Source organism: Magallana gigas, chromosome 2, assembly GCF_963853765.1.
Source record: "Magallana gigas chromosome 2, xbMagGiga1.1, whole genome shotgun sequence".
Taxonomy (NCBI): domain Eukaryota; kingdom Metazoa; phylum Mollusca; class Bivalvia; order Ostreida; family Ostreidae; genus Magallana; species Magallana gigas.
Window position 1 is genome coordinate 36,334,924 of NC_088854.1, and position 14,989 is coordinate 36,349,912.

At 33.3% G+C, this 14,989-nt stretch overlaps 1 protein-coding gene across 2 annotated transcripts in view; it reads left to right on the top strand.

Annotated features, from left to right (window-relative positions):
* The first annotated feature begins 4 nt into the window (after positions 1 to 4).
* LOC105348343 (protein YIPF5) overlaps positions 5 to 14,989 on the top strand; it is a 33,274-nt gene continuing 18,289 nt past the window's right edge. The window contains exons 1-4 of one of the 2 annotated variants that reach the window (XM_011457719.4): positions 5 to 157; positions 5,177 to 5,281; positions 8,008 to 8,174; positions 8,532 to 8,566. In XM_011457719.4, the coding sequence (XP_011456021.3) occupies positions 45 to 157; positions 5,177 to 5,281; positions 8,008 to 8,174; positions 8,532 to 8,566 (420 nt within the window). In that variant the 5' untranslated portion in view covers positions 5 to 44. Of the gene's footprint in view, positions 158 to 3,450; positions 3,504 to 5,176; positions 5,282 to 8,007; positions 8,175 to 8,531; positions 8,567 to 14,989 lie in introns of those variants that run through there. The other variant, XM_034446381.2, reaches the window with a different exon arrangement.

Below are 14,989 nucleotides of genomic sequence, written 5' to 3' on the forward strand. Positions count from 1 at the left end.
ATAGAAATTAACAAAATCATAAAATAAGAACATAATAACTCAATATGCAAAAACATCAAACCATAACTGCTATTGAAAATATATCGGACTCGTTTTCCGTAATTATTAGTACTTCCGGTCAAAACACGTCAGCCTCAGACTCACTCCAGGTGCTAAGGTAGTATCATTTAATTTTTTTTTTAAAGATTATATTTTAATGTTTTACGGTGTAACCGTTTGGAGGGCGAAGCCAATATATAATATGTTTTACGGTGTGACCGTTGGGACGAGCGCAGAAGGAAATACAAATCTCTCATCTTTGTTAAACAGGTTGGGACCAATCTTCCAAATGGGATATGATAGCCCATTTGGGATATAATAGCCCAAATGGGATATAAATTTAAAGAGCAAAGAACAAAGATTTTTGATTTTAAAATTTTTGATATAAATCCGCATTAATGTGAATCAAATGCAACAACTTTTGGTTAAGAAGTTTTTCTACATTTGTATTTGTCTGTAATGGGATGGGAGAAATAATGACAGACTAGACCGAGATTCGAACCCAGGCCCCCTAAATCTCTAGTCAGGTGCTCTACCAACTGAGCTATCTGGCATCGGTATTCGAACCGGTCTGAATGTCACATTCCTCCCCCCTTAAATGATCTTCGCCCTCGAAGATCACCACAGGCTCCACCCCAGGCTCTTCCCCTGGCAGGAGTTCACCTGTCAGTTCCACTCCAGGGGTTGGTCACGGCACCAAATGTTACAGGATGGGAGAAATAATAACGGACCAGACTGGGATTTGAACCTGGACTCCCTGAATCTCTAGTAAGGTGCTCTATCAACTGAGCTATCTGGCGCCGGTATTCGAACCGGTCTGACTGCACATGTCTATAGTTTGTAAGATTGATCCCCAAGAAGTTTTGGATATACATGTTCTGAGGGATCAATCTCCGTAAAAGTACAGCTACAGAAAAAGTTGTTTACCAAAAGTTGTTGTATTTCATTTTTTCTAACGCAGATTTATATCTAAAATTTCAAAATCAATTTTTTTTATATTTTGCACTTCAAATTTATATCCTATTTGGGCTATTATATCCCAAATGGGCTATTATATCCCATTTGGGAGATTTGTCCCAACCTGTTAAAGGGACTTGGACACGATTTGACTTAACATTTTCAAATTTTGTTTTTCCATTTTCAATGTTTATACTGATAAATATAGAAGTTTATAATACTATGTCAAAATTTGAAACTCAATATCAAGTTATAAGCAAGATACAGAGTTCATCATTCTTTGTTTTGTAAACAAAGCTCGAATATTGTCATATTTACATATGTGTTGTATTGATGTAAGTTTTAATCAAATGTAACTTTCTTTTGTTGATGATAGTATTGATGAAGATATTGAATTAGTTTAATATGTCCAAGAAATGGTAAAATTCTACATTACATTTTTTGTAAACAACTATAAGACTCGAGCTTTGTTTACATAACTATCAATTCTTACCTCTGTATCTCGCTTGTAACTTGACTTTAACATTTAATATTTTGGTCAATCATTTAAACTGCGCAAGTAAATCATTTTATACATAAAAAATAAAAATAAAATTTTTGATCTCAAATCGTGTCCAAGTCCTTTAACAGGGACCAACCTAGGGCAAACTTTTAGGGAGACTTCATGCACCTTATATTGTAGCAAAGAAATTTTTAGGATCTTGAGTTCTTCCTCACAGAAAAATAGAGAGAAGTTTGAAAAATCAGGTAGACTTCTATTCTTTGATAATGGCATAATGCTAATGATAATACATGTATACACAGATTCAACCTTAATTTAAATTGGATTAGAAGCAAGTCAATTAAAAATAAAACAGCTCCTAAAAATTGAAAAAAAAACTCATCCAATTTGTTAAATTAAATTCATTAGGTGTATTCATACATTTTTATAGATTAAATGTTTTGTAATTGTGTTAGCTAAATAATATAAAATCAGTCTATGTGTTTCAGAGTATTTTTGAGATATTAGTCCAACCCTTTGACCCAATTATAACCATCATGTAGTTGGACTTGTTTAATTTTAAAGATAACTGTAGACAAACGGTTTTATGATTATTTTAGTAATAATTTGGCAGAGTTATTAACTAATTACAAGTTACCAACTAACTGTAATATCAGCACTAAAATTTATAAACATCGGTTGTAATTTTCAGTGCACAGTATGTGGTTGCATCAACCATATTTATAACCTCTAATGATAAGACAGTCGCTAGTTATTAATCACAACAGGGGTTAACTTAGGCAATGAAAATGTGTTTTGAAATAGATAATTATCCTTTTATTGCATTTGGAGTTAATTTTCACGATCATGAACTCAGAAAACAGGGCAACTTCAATCTTTTTCTGAGGAAATTCTGGCGAAGTTACGGACCAAAAAGCAAGTACTTATATTTACATATACCGTATTTTCCCGAGGAATCATCGATGCGGACAACTAGTCAAATAGCTCATTTTTAGCCAAAATTTTAACAAAATCCTACGCTACGTCGATTCAGACGATATGTCGATCTTATCACTTCAAAATGGCGTTTGAAATTGCAGTAACATCAGTGTATGATGCCACGATGTCTCCGATATTGCTACCAATTATTATTATTAATGATTAACATTTAAACAATTACACTTTATACTTATGCATCATATTTTCAAATACCGGCAACATCTACAAAGTCGCTTGCATTTTAAACAATTCCAGATATCGCGTGTTATGCAAAACGAAACTTACTTTGTCAAAAATATTTTATTCCCATGTATTAAGATAATCATCCACTCTGACCATCGCCAGTGTATTCGCCATTACGTAACCACCCACCTGTTGACTCGGCGCGTGGTCAGTGTTTGTTTAACAATTTCCGGTGTCATAGGCATGCACCTGTCTTGTGTCGGACTTCAAAGGGGGCTCTCAAGTGCAGAAAGCTTAGCAATTACTATGATTTGATGAAACTTGTTTACTTTGTATCCAGTAATGCAGTAACACGCTATTGTTTTACATAGACACTGTTAGAAAAAGATCAATCATTTGTTTGACTTGAAAATAACGATATACGACATACATACGTTTCCTAAAATTTTTAATTAACAATAATCAAAGAATTGGACAATAATTAATCAATGAACTATAATCATTCTTATAACGGTACTCTTTATATACGCAGGGAGTAAAATTGCCGTATAAATCTCAGCCTTAGGGCAAGATTATTAGCACAACCGGTGTCAGCCTACTGTATAAACAATAGTATTGATAATTGCCGATTACGTATTTTAAGATTGAATTTGACCATAAGATATTTATTTTTTATACTTTCCACTAACCTTTTTACTAATAAGATAATAAAACTTTAAAACATCCCCAGGCCTACTGCAATAATTTTTTCCATTCAAGGTTGGTTTCAATTTTACTGCGCAATGTTATCTTCCCACCAGTGATATATGGAACCATGTGATGATGTGTTTATAAAAACAGAAGGGTAAAACTTTTAATTGATTAAAGACAATGTGCCATTTTTTAATAACTCTGTTATTATTATGTATTCTAGTGTTAACAGATAAGTGAAAATGATAATTATTAAAGATGAACAATGAATTCAACAACATAATTTTTAATCACACAGCCAACTCAAAATGATTAAAACCAAGATTTTTAATACTATTTTGAACAATTTTCTGACCTCAAGCCTTTGACAAGTCGATCAAGATGATAAGTCGGGTGCTCTGCTTCAGAGAAAAAAAATACCGACTAATTGTCTGGAAAATACGGTACAGAACTTGTATTTAGCCCAAGTCGCCCCTTAGGTTGGTCACTGGGTAGATATGTCAAATAAAATTACATTTTTCACTGACAGAGACAAGCATTTATTCTGAGCGTTTGTTTACATTGATTCCATAATAGAGAAAACCAATGAAGATAAGATAAAAAAATCCGGAAAAATAACGATAAAAAAGTTTGATGAGGCGATAATTTTACTGATGCGGTGGTGCCTGAGAAACAAATCATTAGTTTTTTTTGGCCTTATACTTTATTATTTTGCTATTAATTGTAGATAAAAACCATCACTTGACAGTTAGAATGACATCAACATGTACAAAATTCATGTTCAATGATAAGCATAAGAGTATGCAAGAGAATTTTTTCATACACAGGATCTATTATACGACATTGTTCAGATATATTGCATATGACTCCATATAGCTGATATTATTATGTTTATTGTTGCACAGGTGAGTGATGTGGCCTATGGGCCTCTTGTTTTATTTTGACAGATATTGAGTAAATCCACAATAAAGTGCATAAAACAGGTTGGGACCTATCTCCCACATCTAATATAATAGCCTGTTTTGGATATAATATCCCAATGGGAATTTGAAGTGCAAAAAATTAATTTTTTTTATGTATAAACAAATGCATACTTATTATAATACATGTACCAAGACTTTTTGTTTGTTATACTGGTGTCTCATAATATCGCGGTACTTATTTTTCCCCTTAAAAAAGATATACCAAGTTATTATTTTTACATGTCATTAGTGCTCTTTAAAAAAGCTTGTATTAGACTAGCTTTTTTGAGGAACATCAATTTCCCAACTTACTTAGTTTATTTTGTGTGCTATTTTTAAATCACAAGTCTTATAACCTTCAAAATTAGAGAGTTCCATTGTATCGCGGCATTGGAAATTTGGTAGCCTGGTCTAGTTATAACGGACGGTTTTTATTTTTTAAAAATAAAATACTATTCTTCATGAAAGCAAAGTCACTTAAACTGGTTAGGGAATGAAATATAAATTCTATTATGCTTTTTATTTATTTTTTTTCATCATATACATTATGGACTTTTTAACTTGCTTTCTCTCCGGAAAAAATTTTATTGTGAGAAAAATTTTATTTGCCGATATATTTGACAGTCTTCTTTGCTCTCATCCTGAAGTTGGTGCATGAACTCCTTGTGGAAAATCACGGGAAAAAACTAGAATCCTACTTTTTGGAACATACCGCGATACAACGGAACCCGCGATATAATGAGAAGAGAGTATACATGTAAAAGCTTGAGTCATTGTTAATGTGATTAGCAATATGGGCTAAAGGCCTGTTGGTTTTCATCTGTTAAAACTTAAAATGCATTCTTATAGTATTTTTTTTTTATAGAATGTCTGGTGAATTTGGAGGAAATGATGGCTTTTACAGCGGAGAATACAATTATGACCAAAATACCAATTATGAAATGGGACCTGGGCAGTTCGGACAAGATGCGTAAGAAAACAATCTGTAACATTTAGAAAAATCTTTGATGCATGTTTTCTTGAGAGTTGAACCTGATGTCCTTTATAGTAAACAAATTTATATTATTTTAAAGGATTGGCAATGAAATGTTCTTGATATAAAATATCTGCACCTGCATTTTCTTTCATACAATGAATTAGAGTTGCCTCTCTTGAGTGTTTTTCTACCTGGGAGTAATCTCCTGTGATATGAACTCTTTTTTAATATTTTGGTAAAAAAGCACCATTTCCAAGTTAAACAAAATATGTCATGTCTAAGGATGAAGCAGTATCGATCTGCGTCAACAAGTGGTTAAATGGGCCTCAGAGCACAGAAAAATAAAATGCTATATGGCAAACAATGTGAGAAATATTGTGAAATGACCTTTCATATTTTCATTTACTATTGACATTGATAGCTAGGTGTCAGACAGATGATCGGGGTGGGGGTCAGACCTACCACAACATCTTCAAATATTGACAAGCAAAATAAAAAAAGAGTAAACCAAAAAATTGATTAACTCTGATACTCTTTAACAAAAGACATAGTAGACCAAACGCCTTATTCATTTGTTGATCAGACAGGTCTGTTGTTTTGATATAATTGTACAAAACACACATATGCATGAAATGTTATGTTCAGAAAAATTATATTCATACCTCGATCTTTTGCTTGGTGGAAAATAAGATTTTTTTCAAATAAAAATGACCTCATAGCAAAGTCAGAACTACCATTGTCTCATATTTTATTTATTACCGTATTTTTCGGAAATTAGGTCGATACTTTTTTTCCTGACACGTGGACCTCGCCCTATTCATCGCTTCGCCAAATTTATGTTTTTTTTGGGTTGGAAAATTTGATATGAAATTTTGCAAAAATTTATGCAACCCTCCAATAAAATCATGAGTGTTTACTATAATACTGCTTGAATTTTCGTGTAAAAATCGTATGGATTTTAATCAATATACTGTAGTAATTTATCATTTAAACAAAATTAAACGTACAGTAAATAGTAATAAGTACTTAGATCACTGACTGAATCATCTTTCGATCATTATTATATGCTGTCATACATTTTGATCGTGTGCTTACGATAAACAGGAAATCGATTTCGCGCGGTAAAAGTAAAATGAGAACCGTACAAAGGGTAATTACGGGGGGAAAATATCGTCGGGTAGAAATAAAAAAAAATAATTTGTTTTCATAATAGAATACATGAACAAGTTTTTTTCTGTATATTCAACATAAAACTTTCGATGAAATTTTAACCAGGTGTCTCTGAAATCAGTCTAGGTAGCGCTTACTTTGTTTATACACAGTTGAACTCTCGGCACGTGCTACTCATGCCCACAGGCTTCAATAAGATCAGAGGTTGACTTGTGTGTATATACACAGTAAAAAGTCACACAGAGACACGGGTGGCATGTGCTACCGTAGTCATGCCTCCAGGATAGGTTACTATCCCCCGGTTAACACCAGTTTGTACACATGGCAGGGAGGTAATAAAAAACGATCTTAGATTAAAACCGGCCGTACTGAATTAATTGGTTTGAAAATTTTGATGCAATTTCAGACATTTTCTTACGATGTTTTCAAGAAATACATTTTATTTCCTTTTGTTTAAAACTGTGAAATAAGATTAAAGGCTACTATATGATAACGTTATTGGTTTAAACCAATTATTCATTAGAACTAGCGGTAATTTTTCGACCAATTCTTCGAAGTCGACCTATTTATACTTATTTTTATTCTTTGGCTAAAAACAGCCTCCTTTGCCCAATAAACCGTATCGACCTAATTTTCGAAAAATACGGTAATTTGTAAAAGAGACAATGAAAATGATATTTTGCTTCAACCTAAAAATACATAACATTTTTACTAATCAAGCCTGATTTACGTAAATTTGGGGTTAATTCATAGGTTTCCCAGGCATCATTCACCTGGGTACTTACCGGAATATATTCTACCAATTTTATGCATAATATTCTAAAATTTGTCTTGATCTTTCACCTGCATCATGCTGGTTTAACATGGATTAAAATTTCTTCATTCAGTTGTTTATACACATAGCAGGGAAAGTCTCCGAACCATTAGTTTATTAATACAGTATAGTCATGTACTTTGCATATCATGTGAAACTTTTATGCTGCTGAGTATTAGATATACACTTTTGATAATATCTAATTCAGTCATTAGTATTATGAAAGCATTAATATAAAGGTAACAAGTGGTTTTATGGCTGTTTCAATAAAGTTACCCATGAACCATTGATAGAAATGCATGAGATTGTGAGGTCAAAGTTACCGTAACCATGATGTATCGTATGAAGTACAGACAAGTGATTTTCTAGACATTGCAGTGAAATTAATTGAAAGCCTAAATAGGGCCCAATGGTCAAGGGCATTTTTAGACTATGTTTACCTCCTTTAGACAAAGAGCTCAGCTGTATAAAGACATAGGGACATTTTTTAATTTAAAGCTGAAGTATTTGGATTTTTTCTTTGCTAAATGATAGTTTATGGCCAAAAATATCATGTTTAAAAAATTGAAGGTGAATATGATGGTTATTTTGTTGACTATTCAACCTCCTTAACATACCCACATTGTTTGTTTCTTCTATGTTAACTAATTTCATAATTATTATATTATATTATTACATGTATAATTTTTAAAGGACATGCATTCAAATTTAACTAGATGATATTTTTTGTTCACAGTCAGTTTGGTCAGTTTGACTATAGCCAGGGCTTCAGTTCGGAGCAGCCTTACACTGCCTCCCCGACCAACATGTACACTGGGTCCATCATGACTCCTGACACCAATGCTGCATTCGTGAGCCCCAGCAGTTCTGACAGCTATGAAGATGAGCCACCACTTCTAGAAGGTAAAAAGCAATGATCTCATTAGCTGGCATAAATTGTGTGAATTTATTGGAAATAAATGTACTGTACATTAAACAATTGGAATGAGCATTATCTACAGGTACTTAATGACAGAGAATTCAAATTCACCAGGTCAGACCATCTTGATTAATTTAACAATTTAAGGGCTTAGGTTTGTTGAATGACATTTGTTCTCTTGTCTTTTGTATACATTGTTTGGCATTTACAACAATTATATTTGATATTGATATGTGTTAGGTTCAATTTTCTTGATGATATACCACATACTAACTTTATTAATAACTCATTACTTTTTTATTTTATTTTTTTAATTAGAAGATAAAATTTTTGATTTTTAGAACTTGGAATAAACTTTGACCACATAACCCAGAAGGTAAGGTTTTTACTATTAAAAATGAAAGATAGACAACTCTTGTATCTTTATTTTACCTTTCAATAATAATCCGTATTTAACAACTTCATTCTTATACCCCATGCAAGAAGTTGCAAGAAGAATAATGTTTTTTACCCTCTGTCCATCAGTCAGCCAGTCAGTTCTGTTTTTTGTGAACGTAACTCCTCTTTAGGACGACAGACCTAATTCGGTTTGTGCAGATATATCGCATACCTAAAAAGGAGTGACTGTTACATACATCAAGTTCTCAAAATTACATCACAATCACTTAAACTCAATGAAAAATTGCTTATGACACAATATATAGCTGTTCAACATCATCAATACACACTTTAATATTGCATGTAGTCGGAGACCTTGCTATTATTTAACATGCTGAAATATGCTTTTCAACATTTAGAAACATGCACAAATTTTGTTAGGAAATGTCAAAGTTCTGTTGTGAGTTTTGTTTTAGCTCACGCTATTTGTAAGCATCTATATAGATTATTTAACATAGTTTGAGCCAGTAAACAAATCATATACATTTTGATCTGCATCAATACTTGTATTGAAGAAATATATAGTAAAACAATCCCTGTTCTTAATTTTTCAATAATTTATTTTAAAAATATGTACAGCAAACTCTTATAGTTTTAAAAGTTATTTTTTCTCTTACAAAAACTTTTCCCCATTTTGTTCAATTGAAAAAAAAAATAATACACACAATTTTTGTGATGGTCTTTACAAAAAATCTAATTCGATTTTCATGTTATTTAATTTTTGATTGATTTTGATATATCTTTAGTAACTCTAACTTTTATAAAATTGTCATAAAAATCACCATGTAGATGTGAATTGGGTCTGCCGGCCGTCCTTAAACACAGAATTGGTAGATATATATAGGACACAATATAGAATTTTGTTGTTGTTAAAGACAAATTTATTGATGTATGTATATGCTGGAAGTTTAGATGTGATGATTTTTAACTGGGTTTTCCAATGGAAAAACCCGGTTATTAAAATGGGGAAAATGGTGGGCGGGCGGATGGTTGGTTGGCCCGCTGCCAAAAGGGTACCCTCAATGTATGGATAACTCCTCCTACAGTTTTTAAGATAGGAAGTTGTTCTTTTGCAGATCAATTGTACATATATCAGAGGTGTGCATTTTGATTTTGATTTCTGATAATTTATGAAAAAAATACCAGCTTTTGAACTTAGTCATTCTTGGTCAAAAATGGTACTGCATTTCATAGAGTTTATCAATTTAGTGTTCACATGGATTATGGATACAGTTCACATAAAAGAAAACCTGGTTTACTGTCACATTGACAGCTTTTCAATCGTCTCTCATTATAATTCTGACTTGCATCCTGCATTTTTTATGTTATGTTTATTGAAACATTATTAGTAAGTTTTTTATTTCAATATGAGCCAAGTGCAGAATCACAATACAATTTTTATTAGGTCACCTGAGTCACTCAGGTGACCTATTGCAATTGGTCTTCGTCCGTCGTCGTGCGTTGTGCGTTAACAATTTTACAATTTTTAACTTCTTCTTGAAAACTACCAGGCCAATCGTTACCATTTTTGGTGTGAAGCATCTCTATGGTAAGAAGAATCTAAATTGTGAAATTTATGGCTCTACCACCTCTGGGGTGCCACGGGCGGGGCCAAATATGCAAAAAAGCCAAATTTTCAAAAATCTTCTTCTTTACTTCCACACATGTGAGGAAAAAACTGAATGCATGGTTATGATGTCCATGAGGCCCTCTACCAAAATTGTGAAATTTATGGCCCCTGGGTCAGGGGTTCTGGCTCTAGGGTGGGGCCAATATGGCCATATAGTAAAAATGTATTAAATCTTAGAAAATCTTCTTCTCTACTACCATATATATTTGTTAAAAACTAAATGCATGATTATGATGTCCATGAAGCCCTCTTCCTAAATTGTGAAATTCATGACCCCTGGGTCAGGGGTTCAGGCTCTAGGGTGGGGTCAATATGGCCAAATAGTAAAAATGTATTAAATCTTAGAAAATCTTCTTCTCTACTATCATATATATTTGTTAAAAACTAAATGCATGGTTATGATGTCCATGAAGCCCTCTACCTTAATTGTGAAATTCATGACCCCTCGGTCAGGGGTTCAGGCTCTAGGGTGAGGCCGATATGGCCAAATAGTAAAAATGTATTAAATCTTAGAAAATCTTCTTCTCTACTCCCATATATATTTGTTAAAAACTAAATGCATGATTATGATGTCCATGAGGCTCTCTACTAAAATTGTGAAATTCATGACCCTTTTGTTAGGTGCATGCTCTAGGGTGGGGCCAATATGGCCATATAGTAAAAATGATTTAAATCTTAAAAAATCTTCTTCTCTACTCCCACACATGTGGGAAAAAAACTGAATACATGGTTATGATATCCACAATCTCCTTTACCTAAATTGTGAAATTCATGGCCCCAAGGTCAGGGGTTCAGGACATGAGGGGGCAATATGGCAATAAAGTGTTAATGCATATAATGTTTAAAAATCTTCTTCTCTATTCTCACACATCTGTATAAAAAAAACCCGACTAATAATTATGTTTACCAGGAAGTCCTCTACTGAAATTTTAATTTTCATGTCCCCTGGGGTATGGGTTTTGACTCTAGGGCAGGGCCAAAATGGATGTATAGATGTTAATGCATATAACGTTAAAAAATTATCTTCTTTACTCCGACACACCTGAAAGGAAAACTGAATTCATTATTTTGTAGACCAGATCTTTTAGTTTTTCACCAACATTATAGGTTTCACAGTTCTTTTTGAATTAAATGTGGTTGTCATTACAAATTTATAATTTTTCTACTCCAGTATGAAACCTAATTAATTAGATGCATATATGAGACTCCATGACAAGTTTGTGTATTGGATATATGCTACTCAGGTGACCGTTAAGGCCAATTGGCCTCTTGTTTGAAATGGAGACATTACTGCATACGGTATATAAAAGACTGCATATAGCAGTGGTTATTAATGACTGTGATACTTTTTGCGGTATTTATTTTGATGCATTTTTATATTTATTAAATTTGTGCATTATTTAATTTTTCTATGTAATAATTTGATAAAATACACGTGAAGTATTCTCTTTTGATTTAGATGTTGTTGTAATTATGGCTTATAGCCATCTAGTTGCCGGATAATCTTTACAGCAAAGAGTTCAGTTATCTGAACATGCGCGACAAAAAATAGTTCTATTTGAATGTTGCAAAGTGAACTGTTTGTTGTTCATAATAAATATCTTTAAGCAAGATTATATTTTCCATATGTTATTATATAAATAGTGCCTGTTTGGGAGGGTACCAGTTGAAATTGACACCCCTAGAAAACCATTGTCAACCGACGCGAAGCGGAGGTTGACAATGGTTTTCGAGGGGTGTCAATTTCAACTGTTATCCTCCCAAACAGGCACTATTTATTTTGTTATACTGAATGTCTTAATTTTAAAGAAAACTTAACTGCTTTTACATAGGAATAACGTGAATTCTACGGCAAACCGTACGCGCATAATTTTCGCGCATGTAACAATTTTTAATGTTACCCGTTGCTAAGTGCGTTGCTAACGCTGAGGGTAATAGCGTCTAAACCAATCAGATTTCAGTATTTAACATGAAAGTATAACAATATCACTTATGTTATTGTAACCAATATGAATTGACTTTATTTAAATAAACTCGAAATCTAACGCGAATGAATATTAACTGCATAGCCTGGTTCCCGAGGCCTGCCGATTGTGCAAGCACAGAAGGCCTGGCATGCACCTAGCCTGGTTCCCGAGGCCTTCCGATTGTGCAAGCACAGAATCGGAAGGCCTCGGGAACCAGGCTAATTAATTGCAGTGTTTTCCCTAGGCCGTTTTTGCATAGAGGTATAGGCCCCCGCCATGCACCACACAGTGCCGCTATGCTTTCCGCTATGCATACTTACATGTATTATAAGCAAAAAATCTTTTCCCAATTATTTCAGATCCTAACAGTGATAAGTAAATGTAAAGTTGTCGTTATTTTGTTCAATCTTCATAAAAACGTGAGCGTCGCTAACTTCGATCGACATCGATCTCAGTAAAGGGGAAAGTGTTTAACGGTTAAATAACTGAACTTATGATTGAGATATATTGAAACTGGGATTATAAATGGGTAATAAATGCAAAAATAGAGGGACAATTACTTCTTGTTTTAATGTAATGTGCCTTCTTCGACACCTCCGCCATTATCGAATGTTGGGGATTTTCCAAGATCTAAAAATAGCACAATGACCTTGGTTGTGCTATGAATGAACTGTTTATTTGTCGTAAAAATATTGGAAACTTGAGACCAAATGTACTCAAATAAGAAAACAATATACAGTTAAGCTTGATTGCAAGTCATATACGGAAGCAATGTCACATTACTATAACATAGAGACATCGTATACTATGCCTCTGAACATGTCATGTGAAGAGAGACTGACTGCAAAGTTATAGTGCAGTCATTAATTTTAATTAAATTTGGTGTCAAAACAAGTTTGCTGTAATTGCATAGTTCTGCCTGTTTCTTGCCCCCCCCCCCCCCCCCCTCCAAAGAGTTTATCTCTGTACAAAGGGAAAAAATAAAACAGAAGGTGTTAAAACTGCCTTGTGAATCTATATTTCTTAAAAAAGCGTGTGAAGGTCAGCCTCATAAAAAAGTAGAAAAAACCCAGAAAAATATGAATAAATATAAATTTATGAAATACAAATAAAATGGTATAATACTTGTTGGTGTAGATTTCATGAGAATTCATTAATTATAGTACATAACATGCAGTACATTTCATCATTTGGTTATATTATTTTTACGTGCAGTGATTTCGCGCTGGCTGTGGCGCTGTTACGTCGCACCGTGCACCAACTCTCGCGCCACTTCATAGTGCGTAGGAATACAAGGTATACTGATATTTGAGAGCATGTTGGTTTTAAGTGTTTTTGTGTCTTATATCATTGAATGAATTTACTGTTAATGTACTTCAGTCGTTGGATAAAAGAAAGAAAGAAATTGCCTCATATTTGAGTTTGAGTCTGACATCATCATTATTATTTTATGCAGTCTATGATTTTCCTAAAAGCAATGGTGGTTTCAACCAATTGATAAAAGAGGCGTCTAGATTTCAATCCTGTCTGTTTTGGTCACTAAGGTTCAACCAATCAACAAATGGGGCATGTTGATATCGGTCCTGTTAGTTTCTATAGATCTATGAATTACATGTAGCTAGTTACTTTCTAAAGAGCTATAAATAAACTAAAGTTTCCGTAAGAAATAGAGGGAATCATACTCGATCCATGTAAATATAGTCATATCAAACCCGTAAGCCATTATGGCCCTTCAGGCCTTTGATTTTTCTGGTAGGGATAATCAATTATTTTTCTAAAAATACATTTGATTGAAGTATTTGAAAATGAAGTGCCAATATTAGGTTTTCATGATTTGAAAATTATCTTCTTAAGAAACAAATAGCCAGTATGTCAAATTTTAAGAGTATGACAATTTTTAAGTTGTGTCAAAGAAGTAGAGCAGATAGCTCAGTGGTCACAATTAATTGTTAACCCAAAGGTCGCTAGTTTGAGCCCGGAATTGTGTGTTGTGTCCTTATAGACGATGCATTTCATCTTCATTGTCTTCGCCACCAAGCTTCTGTTATGTACTGTCTTATGCTTGGGGTTAACTGCAATGGACTACTTTCCTATCCAGGGAGAGTCAATGATTCTCATCTGCTTTGCATGACAGAAACTCCAGATAAGCACCAGTTCGATGCACCTCATGGCTTGGAAAAAAAATCAAGTTAAGATGGGTTAAAAATCATATAATTATAATGATGTGAGGAAACAATAACTGCATGGTACATTGGCTAGATAAGGTCTTGTGATTAGATTGATTCTCCTGCAGTCTAGAGAGTCTCACTTGTTTCAATATATTCCTTCAGCGAGTCATCTGTATGCTGAGCTTTTGATAATTAAGTGTAATGTAAATGAAGGTTTTCCTCTGTTTTAAAATTAATGGTAATAGTAAAATCAATTTCATGTTTGATGCTTCACAAAAAGCCAATTTGTCATGTGGAAAAGAATTATTGAAAAACCTGTTTATTAATTCTCTTCAAGATAAACTAAAGTTAAAGAATTTTAGTAATATTGCTCTATTTAAATATAATAGGAATTGGGTGATCTTCCCATAAATAGTGGTAATACAAGTTTGAATACTTGTGGAATCATTAATTTTCGTGGGGGCGAATTTTCTTTGATTGCTTAAATTTTACAGGTTTGTGGGGACGTAATTTCGTGTATTCTCTTAAACCTACAAAAGAAATATGACTTTATTACCCTAATTAATTAATTTGTGAAGGATGAAAGGTACCCACGA